The sequence below is a fragment of the Lemur catta genome, chromosome 10, assembly GCF_020740605.2.
Source record: "Lemur catta isolate mLemCat1 chromosome 10, mLemCat1.pri, whole genome shotgun sequence".
Taxonomy (NCBI): domain Eukaryota; kingdom Metazoa; phylum Chordata; class Mammalia; order Primates; family Lemuridae; genus Lemur; species Lemur catta.
Window position 1 is genome coordinate 85,053,633 of NC_059137.1, and position 15,777 is coordinate 85,069,409.

Below are 15,777 nucleotides of genomic sequence, written 5' to 3' on the forward strand. Positions count from 1 at the left end.
GGCATTACACATGTTCACATTGTTGTGTGACCATCACCACTGTCCATCTCCAGAAATTTTTCATCACCCCAAACTGAAACTCTATACCCATTAAATAATAACTCCCCATTTTACCCTCCAATAATCACAGGTTCTTTTTTTGGGTGGGGGGTGGGGGGGGGGTGGGTTCTGGTGATGACCTGGTTCTCTTGCCACTTTGCTCTATTGGAAATACCTTGAAATTTTCATTCATAGAGTACTGTGACATTTGGTGTTCACTTGTCAGGAGCTCATCCCTCAAGTATGAAGATTATCTCTGTTCTTTTTCCATTGACTTTCTATATTTAAAGCAGTTTTGGGGGGTATCAATCTATGATGGCAAATGCAAAATATATAGAAAAAATTAGCCAGACTCTGTAGTCCCAGCTACTTGGGAGGCTGAGGCAAAAGGATCTCTTGAGCCCAGGAGTTTGAGGTTGCTGTGATCTAGGCTGACACCACGGCACTCTAGTCTGGGCAACAGAGTGAGACTCTGTCTCAAAAAAAAAAAAAAAAAAAAAAAAGAATTGAAAAGGAAGGCTAGTTCTGTGAGGGAGCAGAAAGGATGACACTTGGTCCAGATTTGAGGAAACTGAAGGAGGCAAGGACAGCTTCCAAGATACGGAGTGTGAAATATCTAGAGGAAGACGTTATCACTAACAAAAGTAGGGGAATTTAGAGGAAAAGCTGATTCAAGGAAAAAACATTTGGTGAGATATCAAGCTAGATCTCCTTTGCAGAAAGAAAAGATACATGGTTAAAGGTATATTTTAGGAGTTACTGCAATAGAGGAGCTGAGGCTAATCATTGAGCATTAATCTGGAAGGAAAGAGTAAATATTTAGGACAACAGAGGTTAAGTGTTAGGGTTTCTCTCTAATGTTGGAGACAAGAAGCAGAGATAGGGGAGGACCCAAGATATAAAGTGAGAATCAGGATAATCATGCCCCAGAATCCAAGGAAGGGATGTTTTAAGATGGCAGAAGTCAACAGTATAGAATGTAGCAGAGAGTTTAAGGGAAATAATGACAAAAAGTAAAATAGCATCCAATACAATTACTAGCTAAAATTTAATTCTTTTTTAAAAGGAAAATAGATTTCTATGTTCTTGGTGAAGAATGTCTGGTTATAGTGGTATTGAAAGAAATTATTCTATTTCTCTTTCCTTTGGAATTTTTACTCCCTGTATTCTTAGAGTTCTTGAGAAATCTCTTTCTTAGTATGAAATGTTCTGTGATATTTACTTATGTTATAAACTAAAGTTAATTAATTGATTTTGTTTTTTTTAAAACTTCAAAACATCTTTTTAAATAATTTGAGAGGTCTTGGGGTATCAAACATTTAGGTTGGAATTTCTTGGATTAGTGCTGACATTTTAATTTTGCAAGGTACACCTGTTATAACTTATTTTAAAGGTGTTTCTAATATGTAGAAATATGGTAGTATAATTTGGTTATGTTTGTTTTTTTGTTAAAGAGGGCGGTGATAGTAGTCATGTTGGTTTTGAAAAAATTCTTAAGGTTATTTTTGGAGAGGGGAGGTGATTTAATGGGAATAACGGACAAATTTGGGAATGGTTTGAGAGGAATTAGATGAAACATTTGTTACTATTTGGAGTAATTATTTCTGATATTTGCTTTTTAGAAAATCATTTCAGGAAATATATCAATCACATTCTGAAGGATGGAAATCTTCAAAAGATCTGAAAAGTCACCTTGGACATTTAGAATCAGAACTTTCATTTTTAAGTACGCTTACTGGCATCAGTATAAGAAATTACTCGATGAAGACAGAGGACCTAACAAGCACTGAGATGACAGAAAAGAGTAAGCCTTATTTTTAATCCAGAAGTGTGTTATAGCTTACCTTATTATGCATAGGAAATTGGTTGTCATAATGTTGAATTAAAATTCTACAAGGTAACTATTTGAAAGTATGGTTGTGGTAAACCTGTTTAGTCAGGTGTCTTTTGAACATCACAGTTTGCATAATACTCTTAAGAGCAACCTGAGATAAATATTAAAGGACACAGTTTCTGTCATTAAGTACCATAATAGTCAAGTAATAGTGATTTTAAGAACAACAGTACCATTAATTTGTAAATTTTAGGAGATGTTCATCACTGATGTGAAAGCTGCCTTATCTAGTGTTTTATTCCTATTACAGTCTGTGGTCAAGATAAATGTTTCAACAACTGGACCTTTTGCCAGAAGGAAAGTTTCTGGTCCCAGTGACTAAGTTTTATTGCCAAAGATCTGAGATGCTCTAACACGTAAGGGGAAGCTACTTTAGCTGTGCAACTGGATGTCAGGAACTTTGGTTGGACAAGTATAGCATTCCTTAAAGCAGAAATCATTTTTCGGTAGTGCTTCCTGATTTTTTTTTCCGAAAATAACCCTTATGATAGGGGAGAGGGAGAGTGACCTCAGAGCGTATGAGGCAGCTTATTGTAGGGGGGGATTGAATTACATATAGAAACAGAGTGATATATTTAGAGACCTAAATTATTTGAAGAGGTGGAATACAGAGAGAGAGTGAGAATAAGCCCAGTAGAAGACTTTTACTTTCACTTATGTAAAAGTCTCAACATAAAGATTAGGCATATAGTCTTGAGAAAGCTAATGTGGCCCAAATGGGAGATTTTAGACAGGGATATCATAAGACATGAAATACTTTTCTTCTGTCTATGCGCAGTATGTGCTCATTTTAGAAAACTTAAAAAATATAAAAATTATAAAGAAGAAATACCATTTTAAAGCCAGAAATCTAAGTAGTTGTGGGAATTTCTTGAATTGTGAAGCAATTTAGCAATAGTATTGGTCCTGGAAGAGAAAGACTTTTAACAAGAAAAGAATAAAGACTGAGGCCAATAGGCAAATGTAATATACATATGAAATGTGCCAGTCAGAATAAGCTATGTGACAAGATAGTGCCTTGTGACACTGGTTTTCAGATATTTCTTTTTCTGTTTTTCACAAGAAGGAGCCTCTACCTGAGAATAGAATTGCATAATATCTTAAAGAGGTGAAACAGCTGATAAGCTTCACAGCTTAAAGATACTTGAAAGCCCTGTCATTGAAGATTATATTTTCATATGTTACATTTTCTGTTTGTTATAACACAGAAAAAAGATTTGCTTTTACCCAAGTAAAAGCAAATGATCGTTCCTAACAAAGTTAAGTGATACAACAGTGTTCAAAATGGTGTTTGTAATAATGCTGTATTTTGACAGCTTTTTAATCTATTGAGCAAATTGAAAGCAAAACAGTTCAATTTAGTGGATGTGTTTGGTGACCTAACAATGCCATCAAATCTTTAGTTAATTGGCCGGGCGCGGTGGCTCACTCCTGTAATCCTAGCACTCTGGGAGGCCCAGGTAGTTGGATCATTTAAGCTCAGGAGTTCGAAACCAGCCTGAGCAAGAGTGAGACCCCATCTCTACTAAAAATAGAAAGAAATTATATGAACAACTAAAAATATATACAGAAAAAATTAGCCGGCCATGGTGGCGCATGCTTGTAGTCCCAGCTACTCAGGAGGCTGAGGCAGAAGGATTGCTTGAGCCCAGGAGTTTGAGGTTGCTGAGAGCTAGGCTGACGCCACAGCACTCTAGCCTGGGCAACACAGTGAGACTCTGTCTCAAACAAACAAACAAAAAAAAATCTTTAGTTAATCAGCAAATAATTACCATGTCTGGTCCAGTCACTTGGCCAGGTACGTTGGAAAAACAAAGATCTATTTGAAGTCTGTTTCTTTTAAAAGATACTAATTGAGCAGACACAGTTCCTGTGCTGTGTTAATGAATATAGCAGAGGCTAGATAATTAGGTCATCTCGTTCCCTTCAAAATAGTCATGTTTGAAGAACATGTACTTTATTGTAGTTATGCTTTCGTTTCTCCAAACATTTTTATAACTCTTTTTTTTGAATTTCCTTTAGTGCCTATGATGATGCTTTTGAATATTCTCAATTTTGATTACTTAAGAGTAGGTTTACAGGCTGGGCGTGGTGACTCACGCCTGTAATCCTAGCACTCTGGGAGGCCAACACGGGAGGATAATTTGAGCTCAGGAGTTCGAGACCAGCCTGAGCAAGAGCGAGACCCCGTCTCTACTAAAAAAATAGAAAGAAATTAGCTGGACAACTAAAAATATATATGTAAAATTAGCTGGGCATGGTGGAGCATGCCTGTAGTCCCAGCTACTCAGGAGGCTGAGGCAGTAGGATTGCTGCAACCCAGGAGTTTGAGATTGCTGTGAGCTAGGCTGATGCCACAGCACTGTAGCCTGGGCAACAGAGTGAGACTCTGTCTCAAAAAAATTAAGTGTTACTGCAAGTTAATGAGAGTAGTTTTTAAATTTTTGTTCTTGTTTTTTGACTAGCTTTAAAAGCATGTTGTTAGGCCAGGCGTGGTGGCTCACGCTTGTAATCCTAGCACTCTGGGAGGCCGAGGCCGGTGGATCGCTCAAGGTCAGGAGTTTGAGGCCAGCCTGAGCAAGAGCAAGACCCCGTCTCTACTAAAAAAATAGAAATTATCTGGTCAACTAAAATATATATAGAAAAAATTAGCCGGGCATGGTGGCACATGCCTGTAGTCCCAGCTACCCGGGAGGCTGAGGCAGTAGGATCGCTGAAGCCCAGGAGTTTGAGGTTGCTGTGAGCTAGGCTGATGTCACGGCACTCACTCTAGCCCTGGCAACAAAGCGAGACTCTGTCTCAAAAAAAAAAATAATAAAAGCATGTTGTTAAAAATACATGGATGGGCTTGATAGTTGATTGTTTTGAAGGACTAATCCTCTTCTGGTGTCTAAACTTTGTTAAAAATATTCCCTTATTATTTAAAAAAAAAATTAGCGTGTTCAAGTTAAAAAGTACTGAACTGAAAATTTGTCGTGCTATATATAGTTATGCCTAGTATTCTTCCATAAAGAAAAATAAAGCCTGGACCTCAGACAAATCAGGATGTTTCTTTGGGCCTTGAGTTTCTTGTCTACAAAATAAAGTGGTTGAACTAGGTTATTTCCAAGATTCCATCTGCATTTTGTCTTTTTCTCTTCCTTTCTTTTTTTTTTTGAGATAGAATCTTGCTCTGTCACCTGTGCTAGAGTACAGTGGTATGATCATAGCACACTGAAGCCTCAAACTCCTGGGCTCAAGTGATCCTCCTGGCTCAGCCTCCTGAGTAGCTAGGACTATGGGCATGAGCCACCATGCCTGGCTAATTTTTAAAAAAGATTTTTTGTAGAAACGGGGTGTCACTATGTTGCTCAGGCTGGTCTCAAATTCCTGGGCTCAAGTGATCCTCCTACGTCCCAAAGTGCTAGGATTATAGGTGTGAGCCACGACATCTGGCCTGCATTTTTTCTTTACCACATTTTTGGCACATTAATTTTTGTGGACAAAGCCCAAGGTCTTCTAGATTTTCTGCTGTGTTAGCTTCTAGGAGTTTACAGTTTTGTGTTTTATATTTAGATCTGTGATCTATTTTGAGGTAATTTTTGTTAAAGGTATAAAGTCAGTGTCTAGATTCTTTTTTTTTGGTATGTGAATATTCATTTGTTCTAGCATCTTTTGTTGAAAAGACTATCCTGTCTCCCTTATATTGCATTTATTCCTTTGTCAAAGATCAGTTGGATCTATTTGTGTAAGGTTATTTCTGGGCTCTGTATTCTGTTCTGTTGAACCATTTGTCTACTCTTTCAATAATTACACACTGTTGGTTACTGTAGCTTTATAGTAAGTCTCAAAATTGGGTAGTTGAAGTTCTCCAACTTTATTCTCCTTCAATATGGTGCTATCTTTTCTGGATCTTTTGCCTTTCCATATAAACTTGAGAATCTGTTTGTCAGTATCCACAAAGTGACTTGTTGGGATGTCAATTGAATTGCATTGAATCTATAGATCAAGTTGCGAAGAACTGACATCTTAACAATATTTCGTCTTCCTTAGCTGTTTATTTTTTAAATCCCAGATCCAATCCATGATCAGGCATTGCATTTAGCTGTCATGTCTCTTTAGTCTCCTTTCATTTGGCTAACCCTTCTGTCCTTTATGACGTTGACATCTTGAAGGCCATTTGTATCATAAATTGTCCTTCAATTTGTTTTTTTCTTATAGTTTCCTCTTAATGAGATTCAGGCTATGCATTTTTTGGTAGGAAAACTATGAAAATGATGTTTTGAGTACTTATTGAACAGATCTTTCACCATTCTTCCTATTTTGAGCCCGAAGTTCATTCCCATTCATAGTTACTTGGTTTTGCTGATTCAGAATGCCCTTCTGGTATTCTGCTGTGTAAATGAACTTATGGGCTTTTCCCATTGCTGGCTTAGATTTTAATTTTCCTGGATCTGCCAGGTCACTTCTACTTACTTGATCCGTCTGATTTCCAGCTTCCAAAATTAGATTTCTCTTATCCTTCCTGTTGCCTTTACTCTTGTAGAATTGTGCCCTTCAAAAAATAACTTCATTAGCAAAACTAGATGACTAAATAAAGTCAGAATAGTGTTTACCTCTTTGGGGTAGGGTATAGCCTGAGAAAGGACATGAGAAAAATTTATCATTTCTATATCATGATCTGGGTGGTAGTTACATGGGTAACCACATGTGTAAAAAAATTATTGAACTGTGTACTTAAGAACAGGACATTTTATGCATTTAAATGTATGCATGTTATACCTCAAAAATATCATTTATCACTGTCATTTTAGTGAAGTTTTGAGAGGGCGCAGAGAAAAACACTTGAATTTAATTTACTGTCTTTAACAAGAACTAGATAATGTTGAAAAAATGAAAAACATTTAACAGTTAACTTGATTCTAACTTGTCTAGGGTTATACTAGCATATTTCTATTTCTTACCCTAATCTTTGGTATAACAGAACTAGAAGTACAAGTTGTTGTTAATCCTATTTTGCAAAGATAATCAATTTGGTGTACATTCTTCCAGATTTTTTCAGTGCAATTACCAATGTACACTTTCATACATGTATTGTAGATATACATACAAAATTAAATAGACATTTGAAGAAAACAGTTATTTGCAAACAAAATGTTTTTCTGGTTTACAGGTATAAAGAAAGTTCTACAGAGACACAGATTATCAGGAAATTGCCACATGGTTACATTTCAACTTGAATTTCAGATTCTGGAAATTCAGGTAAATTAAAGAGCATGTTGTGATAACAGAGATATTTCTGCTGTGAGGTAAACAAATCCCATACCCTAGCCTTGACCAGTGGGTGAGCTGAAGAGGAGTTCATGAATCAGGTCCTCCTGGTAGAACATTTGTGCAGAGTGGTACCATTTTAAAAATATCCAGTATAAATACTCCAGCAACTGCATATGGTAGGGTTGTTGCTGAAGCCATAGGTGCTTATTGTAGGGCAGGTTGCACGATGCTCCTTGACTCCTAGTGCAAGTGCCTGAGGTTGTGGGAGAGTTCTGGATGTCATCAGTAGTTAGCTGATATGCCAGCCGTCTATTATCTATTAGTTATCTATTGCTGCTTAACAAATTTCCCCAAAATTTAGCATCTTAAAACTACCAAAAATACAATCATCCCTTGGTATCCATGGGAGATTGATTCCAAGATTGCCCATGATACCAAAACCCACGGATGCTCAAAATGGTGTAGTATTTGTACATAACCTATGTACATCCTCCCATGTATTTTAAATCATCTCTAGATTACTTATAATACCTAATACAATGTAAATGCTATGAAATAGTTGTTATACTATATTGTTCAGGGAATAATGACAAGAAAAAAAGTCTGTATGTGTCCAGTACAGATGCAACCATCTATTTTTTTCAAATATTTTTAATCTGAGGTTGGTTGAGCCCAGATATGGAACCCATGGATATGAAGGGCCGACTGTATTTATCTCTCCCATTTTCTGTGGGTCAGGAATTCGGGAGCAACTCAGTTGGGTGTCCTTGCTCAGCACCTCATGAGGTTCTGATCATCTGGAACCATAGCCAGAATGCTGCTTGGGGCTAGATGATCTTGCAAGTTGTACTGGACTGCTGAGACACAACAGAGGAAAGAAGATACCTTGGGCTAACATAATATCAGGAAGCAGAAAAAACAAAGCAGACAAAATGAAAATGTGCTGTCCCATTGGCCAGAGTGGGGCAGAACAGGGCTCAGATACCATCAAAGGCTGGCTCAGAGAAGAATAGGATCCAGGCATAATTTTGAGAAATAACTAAGACTGGGCAGGTGCTATGATGGCAGAAAGCAGTTTTAACCGGTTGGTTTTGCCAGCTGGCCCTACAGGGAATGTGTGTAAAGAAGAGCAATGGAATAGGGAAGGACAAGCAGGCTGTCTTGGCCTCAGCTCATCAGATAACTAAAGTGAGTGTAGAGTAGTTGTCATGACCAAATCCTACGGACAAGCCGCCTGCTTATGCTCAGGATCATGTGCTGGGATTTCTCATCCTTATCCTTGTCAATGTTGTCAACCACAAAGACAGCCCCAAGTTTCCCATTTTGTATGAGACAGGAGTCAGTCATGGAATCACGACCCTACCTCCTTAGGTGTCACATAGCCACGGTCTAACTAGTCCCAAGGACTGGGTCCAACTATCTGGATTTTGCTTCTCTTTGCAGTCCATGTCTCCATTTGCCATCACTTGTCCTGGCAAGCTGAGGATGGGCTGGGGGATGTCTAGGGTCCTTATCTGATGATAGAGCTCCCAGCTTGCACTCACCTCAGAGTGTCACCCTTCAACACTATCAAGGTGACCAAGAAAATGTCCAGTGTGGCATTGGCAAGGCCTGTTGAACAGGATACCACATTTATTTCAGCATGTTCATATGTCAGGGATATGAGTGGTGAGTAGCCCTAGGGGAGGTACATTGTTCCTAGGTGGGCACCAGGCTTTGGGGTTATAACAGAGTCACCAAGGTGACATTGTTGTTCTCTATGACCACAAAGATAATCTGCTGAAGACTAAAATGGAGCGTGGACCCAAATGGTTTGGTTATCATTTGTGTTGGACCACCTTTACCAAGACACTAGGCTTTTCCTTTGAGTGGCCCAGGGACCCCTGGGTATTGTCACATTGTAGAAGGTTGCATACTCTGACCAACTACATTTTGTTTCTTTGTGACTAATGTGATCTGGACCTCAGAGTTGTAATACACTGCATGTTCTTCTGCATGCTGGTATCCACTGATAGGCCAGGACTGCAACCCAGAGCAGGTTAGTAGAGTCATAAGCCTGAGGTCCAGTTCCATCTCTGAGATCATCTGCACTCCAGTATATATGTCCAGGAAACATGCTAAGGGGCATCCTGGTAGCCTTGGAGTCTTGCAGGCTTTTTTTGCTATAGGTGGTCATCTCTTTCACAGTTGCTCCATGAGTCATGTGGAGAGAAGCTAGACTGTGAGTGAAATTAGTCTCATCCTTGGGAGGCTTGTCCACAAATCAAACTGAAAAAGGAAGACTGTCCTCTGACATTGAGGTGAATGAGCTGCTCAGTGGAGTTGTACTTTCCAGGACTGGTTGTGCCCAAAGATTGGTGGGTGTGCTCATTAGTTGGGCTATGGCCTGAGAGATAACATAGATAGCAATATTTTAACTTCACTTCTTTTAAGTTGCATACTTCAGTCACCTTAAGCCTCGGATGGAAAGTATCAAACAGTAGTTTGATGTCTTCCTGTGTCAAATAAGGATGAGGTCCCAGCTTAGAGGACATTTTTTATAATGTGATGTGATCCTGAAGAACAGCTACTGCCTGACTAGAGACATTCCCAGTATAAACTCTCACTGGGCCGCCAGTTCCTGCACTAATTTTGCCTGCTGGAATTGGATGGCTGCCCTGAGGCAGCACAGAGAAGACTGAAGCAAATAAGACCTAGCAGCAGCTACCGTGCTGCTCAGGTCCTGCCACCACTGCTGCAGTGGCCATACTCCCTGCCTCCTACCAGACAATGGTGGCATTGACCCAGACCTCAACAGTATTTTAAGCTAATATTCTGACCCCATACCACCAAAGCATGGTTGAAATTTTTGTCACCATTTGGTAATGGCCTGACATGCTGTTAGCTCACAGGCTGAATGAATTAGAATTAGTTGAGTTGCACCTGACGGAAAACTTGAAAGTGGTTCAAAGTACTAGATGTTTATTTCTCTATTACTTAAATAAAATTGTAAGGTAAGTTTTCAAAGGCTATTATGGTGGCTTTACGGTAATCAGGCTCTGCCATTAGCCACACATGGCTTCCAAATCAGTGGAGGCAATTATCATATTAGCATTTCAGGCATCAGGAAGGGGTTGGGAAAACAAAAGCTCATCTTTTCCTTTGAAGGACACTTTCTAGAAGTTGTATACCCTTCATTTTCACTTATATTTTATTGGCCAATATATTAGTACAAAGGATGCTGGAAATTTAGTCTTCCTTATGCATGGCCATGTGGCCAGTAAATAATTGAGGCAAGAAAGAAGTATAAATATTGGGGACTTCTATGTCCTATGTGCTTTAGGGGATGCAGAAAAAAAATCTAAGGAAAGGAATGGTTCATATTCTTTGAAAGACATACAGCATAGGAATTGCTGAATCTCTAAAGGAACATCAGTTGTCCTTATTCACATTTGGAACTATATAGGTGTTTTGGGACTGCTTGGTTTTACTACCAATGTGCTGCAGAAAGTGCATGCTCTTTCTGGCTGTGTTAAGAACTCTTGCTTTCTCTCTGAGCCTTTTAAGTGTTATGATTCTGGCCGGCGCAGTGGCTCACCCCTGTAATCCTAGCACTCTGGGAAGCTGAGGCGGGAAGATCGCTTGAGGTCAGGAGTTTGAGACCAGCCTGAGCATGAGCGAGACCCTGTCTCTACTAAAAATAGAAAGAAATGATCTGGACAGCTAAAAATATGTATAGAAAAAAATTAGCTGGGCATGGTGGCACATGCCTGTAGTCCCAGCAACTCGAGAGGCTGAGGCAGGAGGATTGCTTGAGCCCAGAGTTTGAGGTTGCTGTGAGCTAGGCTGATGCCATGGCACTCTAGCCTGGGCAACAGAGCGAGACTCTGTCTCAAAAAAAAAAAAAAAAATGTTATGATTCTTCTTGAAGATCAGACTGGTAAACAGGATGTTGGAAGCAGTCATAGACAGCTCTGGAATCAGAAGAGTTTTCAGGATCAGTTGTGTGGGAGGTCCCAGGAGTTCTTGCCTGCAGAGGAAAAAAACAAAGGACTATCTTGTTTTTTCTTTGTTGCTCAGAATTCTGATGTAATGGGTTTATGAGAATTGTTTAAAAAAATTTTTTTTTGTATTTAATGGTAAATCCTAGCATATTCTAGGCCTACTTGGGTAAGTACACCTTTAGAAATCTATCTCTAGTAGAATTACTAGGTCGCAGGAAATGTACATATAAATTCTTATTGATAGTGGCTAATTCTAAAATGGTTTTACTGTTTTACACATTGAGCACATTTTTGCTGTAGAGACTGATAGAAAAAAATGGTGAAGACACAGCAACCTTATGTGTTCTAAAACATTTTTTAAAAATGAAATTTCCTGGCCAGACGCAGTGGCTGACACCTGTAATCCTAGCACTCTGGGATGCTGAGGGTGGGAGGTTTGCTTGAGCTCAGGAGTTTGAGACCAGCCTGAGCAAGAGTGAGACTCCATCTCTACTAAAAATAGAAAAATTACCTGGGCATGGTGGTACATGCCTATAGTCCCAGCTACTCGGGAGGCTGAAGCAAGAGGATTGCTTGAGCCCGGGAGTTAGAGGTTGCAGTGAGTTACAGTGAGGCCATTGTGCTGTACCCAGGGCAACAGAGCAAGACTCTGTCCCCCCAAAAATAAAAAAGAAACAAAATTTCCACTAGATGGAGATGTTTAGCTATTAGAAAATTAAAAAATAATCTAAGTACTAGAACTTTTCTCAATTTACAGAATATTATAATAAAATCATATTAATATATTTGATCTAAAAGTGATCTAAAATCATATTAATAAAATGTTACAAACAAAAAAATGCCCTTATATTATCTAGGTCAACCCTATTATTTTATAAGGAAATCTACTCAGAGAGTTTGAATGATAACCCATGTTGGTGTACCTATTGTTGGGATATAGAACTGTGTTCCCCAGATTTACAGTCTGGTATCATTAGTGCTATGTTTGTGAGGAGTTGCAAGACCATCAGAATTAACATGTTATCAGCCTTCTGTAGTCCAAGCAGCATAATAAATGAGTGGTGGTTGGGAGTTTGTGGGGAAAGTGGCAGATTAAGTATGTTTGCATGACTTTTCTCTCTGGAACCCAATGAAATGAAGAAAATGATTCAAAAATAGGCAAATTTTTTAAATGAAAGAGAATACAGTCCCATTATCACTGGCTCTAAAGAAAATCTGCCTGATGTTAATGACATTTGAACTCAAACACTGAAATCTGATACAGGGTGCTTCATGAGAGGTACATAAATTTTTCAAAGTTAATTCCTTTTCTTAAAAATCCCTATCTGGGCTGGGCGCAGCGGCTCATGCCTGTAATCCTAGCACTCTGGGAGGCCGAGGTGGGTGGATTGTTTGAGCTCAGGAGTTCGAGACCAGCCTGAGCAAGAGCGAGACCCCATCTCTACTAAAAATAGAAAGAAATTATATGGACAGCTAAAAATATATATAGAAAAAATGAACCAGGCATGGTGGTGCATGCCTGTAGTCCCAGCTACTCGGGAGGCTGAGGCAGGAGGATCGCTTGAGCCCAGGAGTTTGAGGTTGCTGTGAGCAAGGCTGATGCCACGGCACTCTAGCCCAGGCAACAAAGTGAGACTCTGTCTCAAAAAAAAAAAAATCCCTATCAGAAAATTAAAAAATAATCTAAGTACTAAAACTCTCAATTTACAGAATATTGTAATCATATTATAGAGAATCATATTGTAGAGAAGAATGAGAATTATGAGCATAAATTAAATGGACCATTGTAGGAAGGAATATGCTGCTGAGATTTATGTAGAGGCTTTCAGGTCAGGTTATTTATAAGGTTCCTTCCCTTATTTACCAGGAGGAATGACCTGGTTAGCAGTAACACAGTCAGGAGAGAGATGACAAAAGACTATCCTGAAGTCAGCTTTACAGTGGTTGAACAGAATCTATAACCCAACCAAAAGGAGAGGAGGGCAACAAATCTTTGCATTGAAGGGTGCCTATCCTAATGGGTTAAAGGCTGAAATCTAGCATGTATTCACACATACTCAAACAAGAGATAAGATGTGCCCCTGAGATATTTTTCCTTTTTCTTTCCCCACCCCTTTTTTGGTAACAGCTCTGTCTCTATTTAGATATCATTCACATACCACATAATGCATCCATTTAAAGTGTATAGTTTAGTAGTATTCAGAGTTGTTCAACAACCATCACCACCATCTATTTTAGAACATTTTCATCACCTTAGAAAGAAACCCCATATTCTTTATCTCTTCAATCCCCCCTCCTTTCTCTCAGCCTCAAAGAATTACTAACCTATTCTCTCTCTATGTACTTGCTTATCATATATGGTCTTGTGTGTCTGGCTTCTTTTATTTAGCATATTGTTTTCAAGGTTCATCCATGTTGTAGGATGTATCACTTACATATTTTTTTTGGCTGAATAATATTCTATTGTGTGGCTATACCACATTTTTATTCTTTTCATCAGTTTATGGAACTAGTTGTTTTCTTTTTTGCACTGCTATGGATAATGTCGATGTAAATGTGTAAGTTTTTAGGTGGACATATGTTTCATTTTGGGGGAGTATAACTAAGAGTGGGATTACTGGATCAGTTGGAACTACTAGATGATGTCGAACTAATGATGTCGAACATCTTTTCACGTGCTTACTGGCCATTCATTTATTATCTTGGAGACATGTTTATTCAGAATCTTTGCCAAGTTTTTAATTGGGTTATTTGTCTCTTTTCTTAAATTTAGTTGTAAGAATGGCTCTGGAATTCATGTTTTGATTACATAGGGTGGTAAATGCCCACAGACTGCCTACTTAAACTGCAGCTATTCCTAACAATTCCCACTATTCCTTCAAGCAGATGAAAAACTAAACAAAGATTATAAACTATCAATATCTGCTTCTTCAACAGCTCAGGCTATAAGGAGGCAAGTCGGATAGTGTCCAGACAAATGGGGGAGAAATTCAAGGAGCATCCATTCATTCTGGTCTTAGGAAATAGCAAAAATTGCTAGATTTACTTCTGTTAATAACAAATAGGAGCCACAGAGTTCAAAGCACAAGGCTGATACAGAGTTCTTCCATCACCGTATTAGACACAGAGACCTAAAATCATGGCAAAAATACTACCATGAAAAGAAAGAAAATTAAGAAAATGAAATTAAATTCACTTTGGAAGAATTAATCCAGGAAATATAAGAACATGCTATATGAAAGCTGCTCTAACTCTCAAAGCTGAAGAAAATTGAATAAGAGGAAAAGAAGGATGAAAGAAAAAGGAAGACTAAAATGATTATATTAATAGTACTGAAAACTACATTGGAAGTATAAAGGAGTGGAATGTGGAGGATAGGCTTTGGAAAAATCACTTGTAAAAGCAATTGAAAAGAAGATAATAGATCTGGATGACAGACAGTAGAGAGCCAATATATGATTTTTCTAAAAACAAGGATAGCAAAAAAAGTAAAGAGAAATTATAGGCAAATATATAATAGAAGATATTTTACGAGAGTAAGAGGAAAACTTGAATTTGCAGATAAAAATAATTTATTTCACAGTCCCCATTATTGAGTATATAGTTGTTTTCTGGCTTTTTGTGATAATCAACACTGTTATGAATATCTTTATTCATAAGTCTTTATCTACATTTCTTATTACCGATAGATTCTTAGAAGTCAAATTGCTGGGACAGAGCATATGAACATCTTAAGTTATGCATTGTCGGAATGATTTTTAAATGGGTCATGCCAGGTTTGAGTGTATTTACCAGCCTCAACGTTATTATAGTCATTGCTCATTTTATAGGTAAAAATGTCATCTCGTTGTTTTAATTTACTATTATTCCTAGTGAGATCGAAATTTTTTTACATTATTTTTTAAATTATTTTTCACCTCTGAATTTTTAGTTCACATCTTTTGCTTTTTTCTTTTCAGTTTTCCATTGTCTCTTTGTCGTGTTTATGGTAAATATTTTCCTCAAGTTTATTGCTTCTCTTTTATTGTAAGGTCATTTTTTACTTAGATATTTTGAGTTTTTATGTAATCATTACCTATTTTTTAATTGTTTTCTTAGAAAGTTTTCCCTCATTTGATAAGTTAAAAGTTTATATTTCATCCTAGTATTTTATGATTTCCATGTTTAAGTAGTTCATTTGGAGTTCGTTTTGGTTTTTGGTGTGAAGTAAGGATCTAATTTCATTCTTTTAACAAATAACCACTATTTCCAGTATCATTTCTTGCATAGTTTTAAAGTATTTTTGTCTTATTTTATTTTTAAAGTTTACTGTGCTTTGATACATAAACTTTTTATCTTTATTTTAGAATAAAGAGAGATTATCTTCTGTTACTACTGACCTGAACATAATAATGGAGCCCACAGAATGTTCTGAATTAAGTGAATTTGTGTCTAGGTAAGCTATGTTAGAAATTTGTTTTTTAGGGACTATTTTCACTCTACAGTTTTAAGTTTACCTTTCCTTGGTAAGTATATAAGTCTTCTCTGAAAGCATAACAGCATTTTTATGGCTTATATTTAAGCCTATATTTGCCACATTTGTCATTTTTTCATATATATATATATATG

General features: G+C 37.7%; 1 protein-coding gene across 2 annotated transcripts in view; it reads left to right on the top strand.

Moving 5' to 3' along the window:
* LOC123646337 (centromere protein P) overlaps positions 1–15,777 on the top strand; it is a 239,244-nt gene that overhangs the window by 2,119 nt on the left and 221,348 nt on the right. For both annotated transcript variants that reach the window (XM_045563162.1, XM_045563163.1), the window contains exons 2-4: positions 1,662–1,843; positions 7,086–7,174; positions 15,516–15,604. In XM_045563162.1, the coding sequence (XP_045419118.1) occupies positions 1,662–1,843; positions 7,086–7,174; positions 15,516–15,604 (360 nt within the window). The remainder of the gene's footprint in view (positions 1–1,661; positions 1,844–7,085; positions 7,175–15,515; positions 15,605–15,777) is intronic.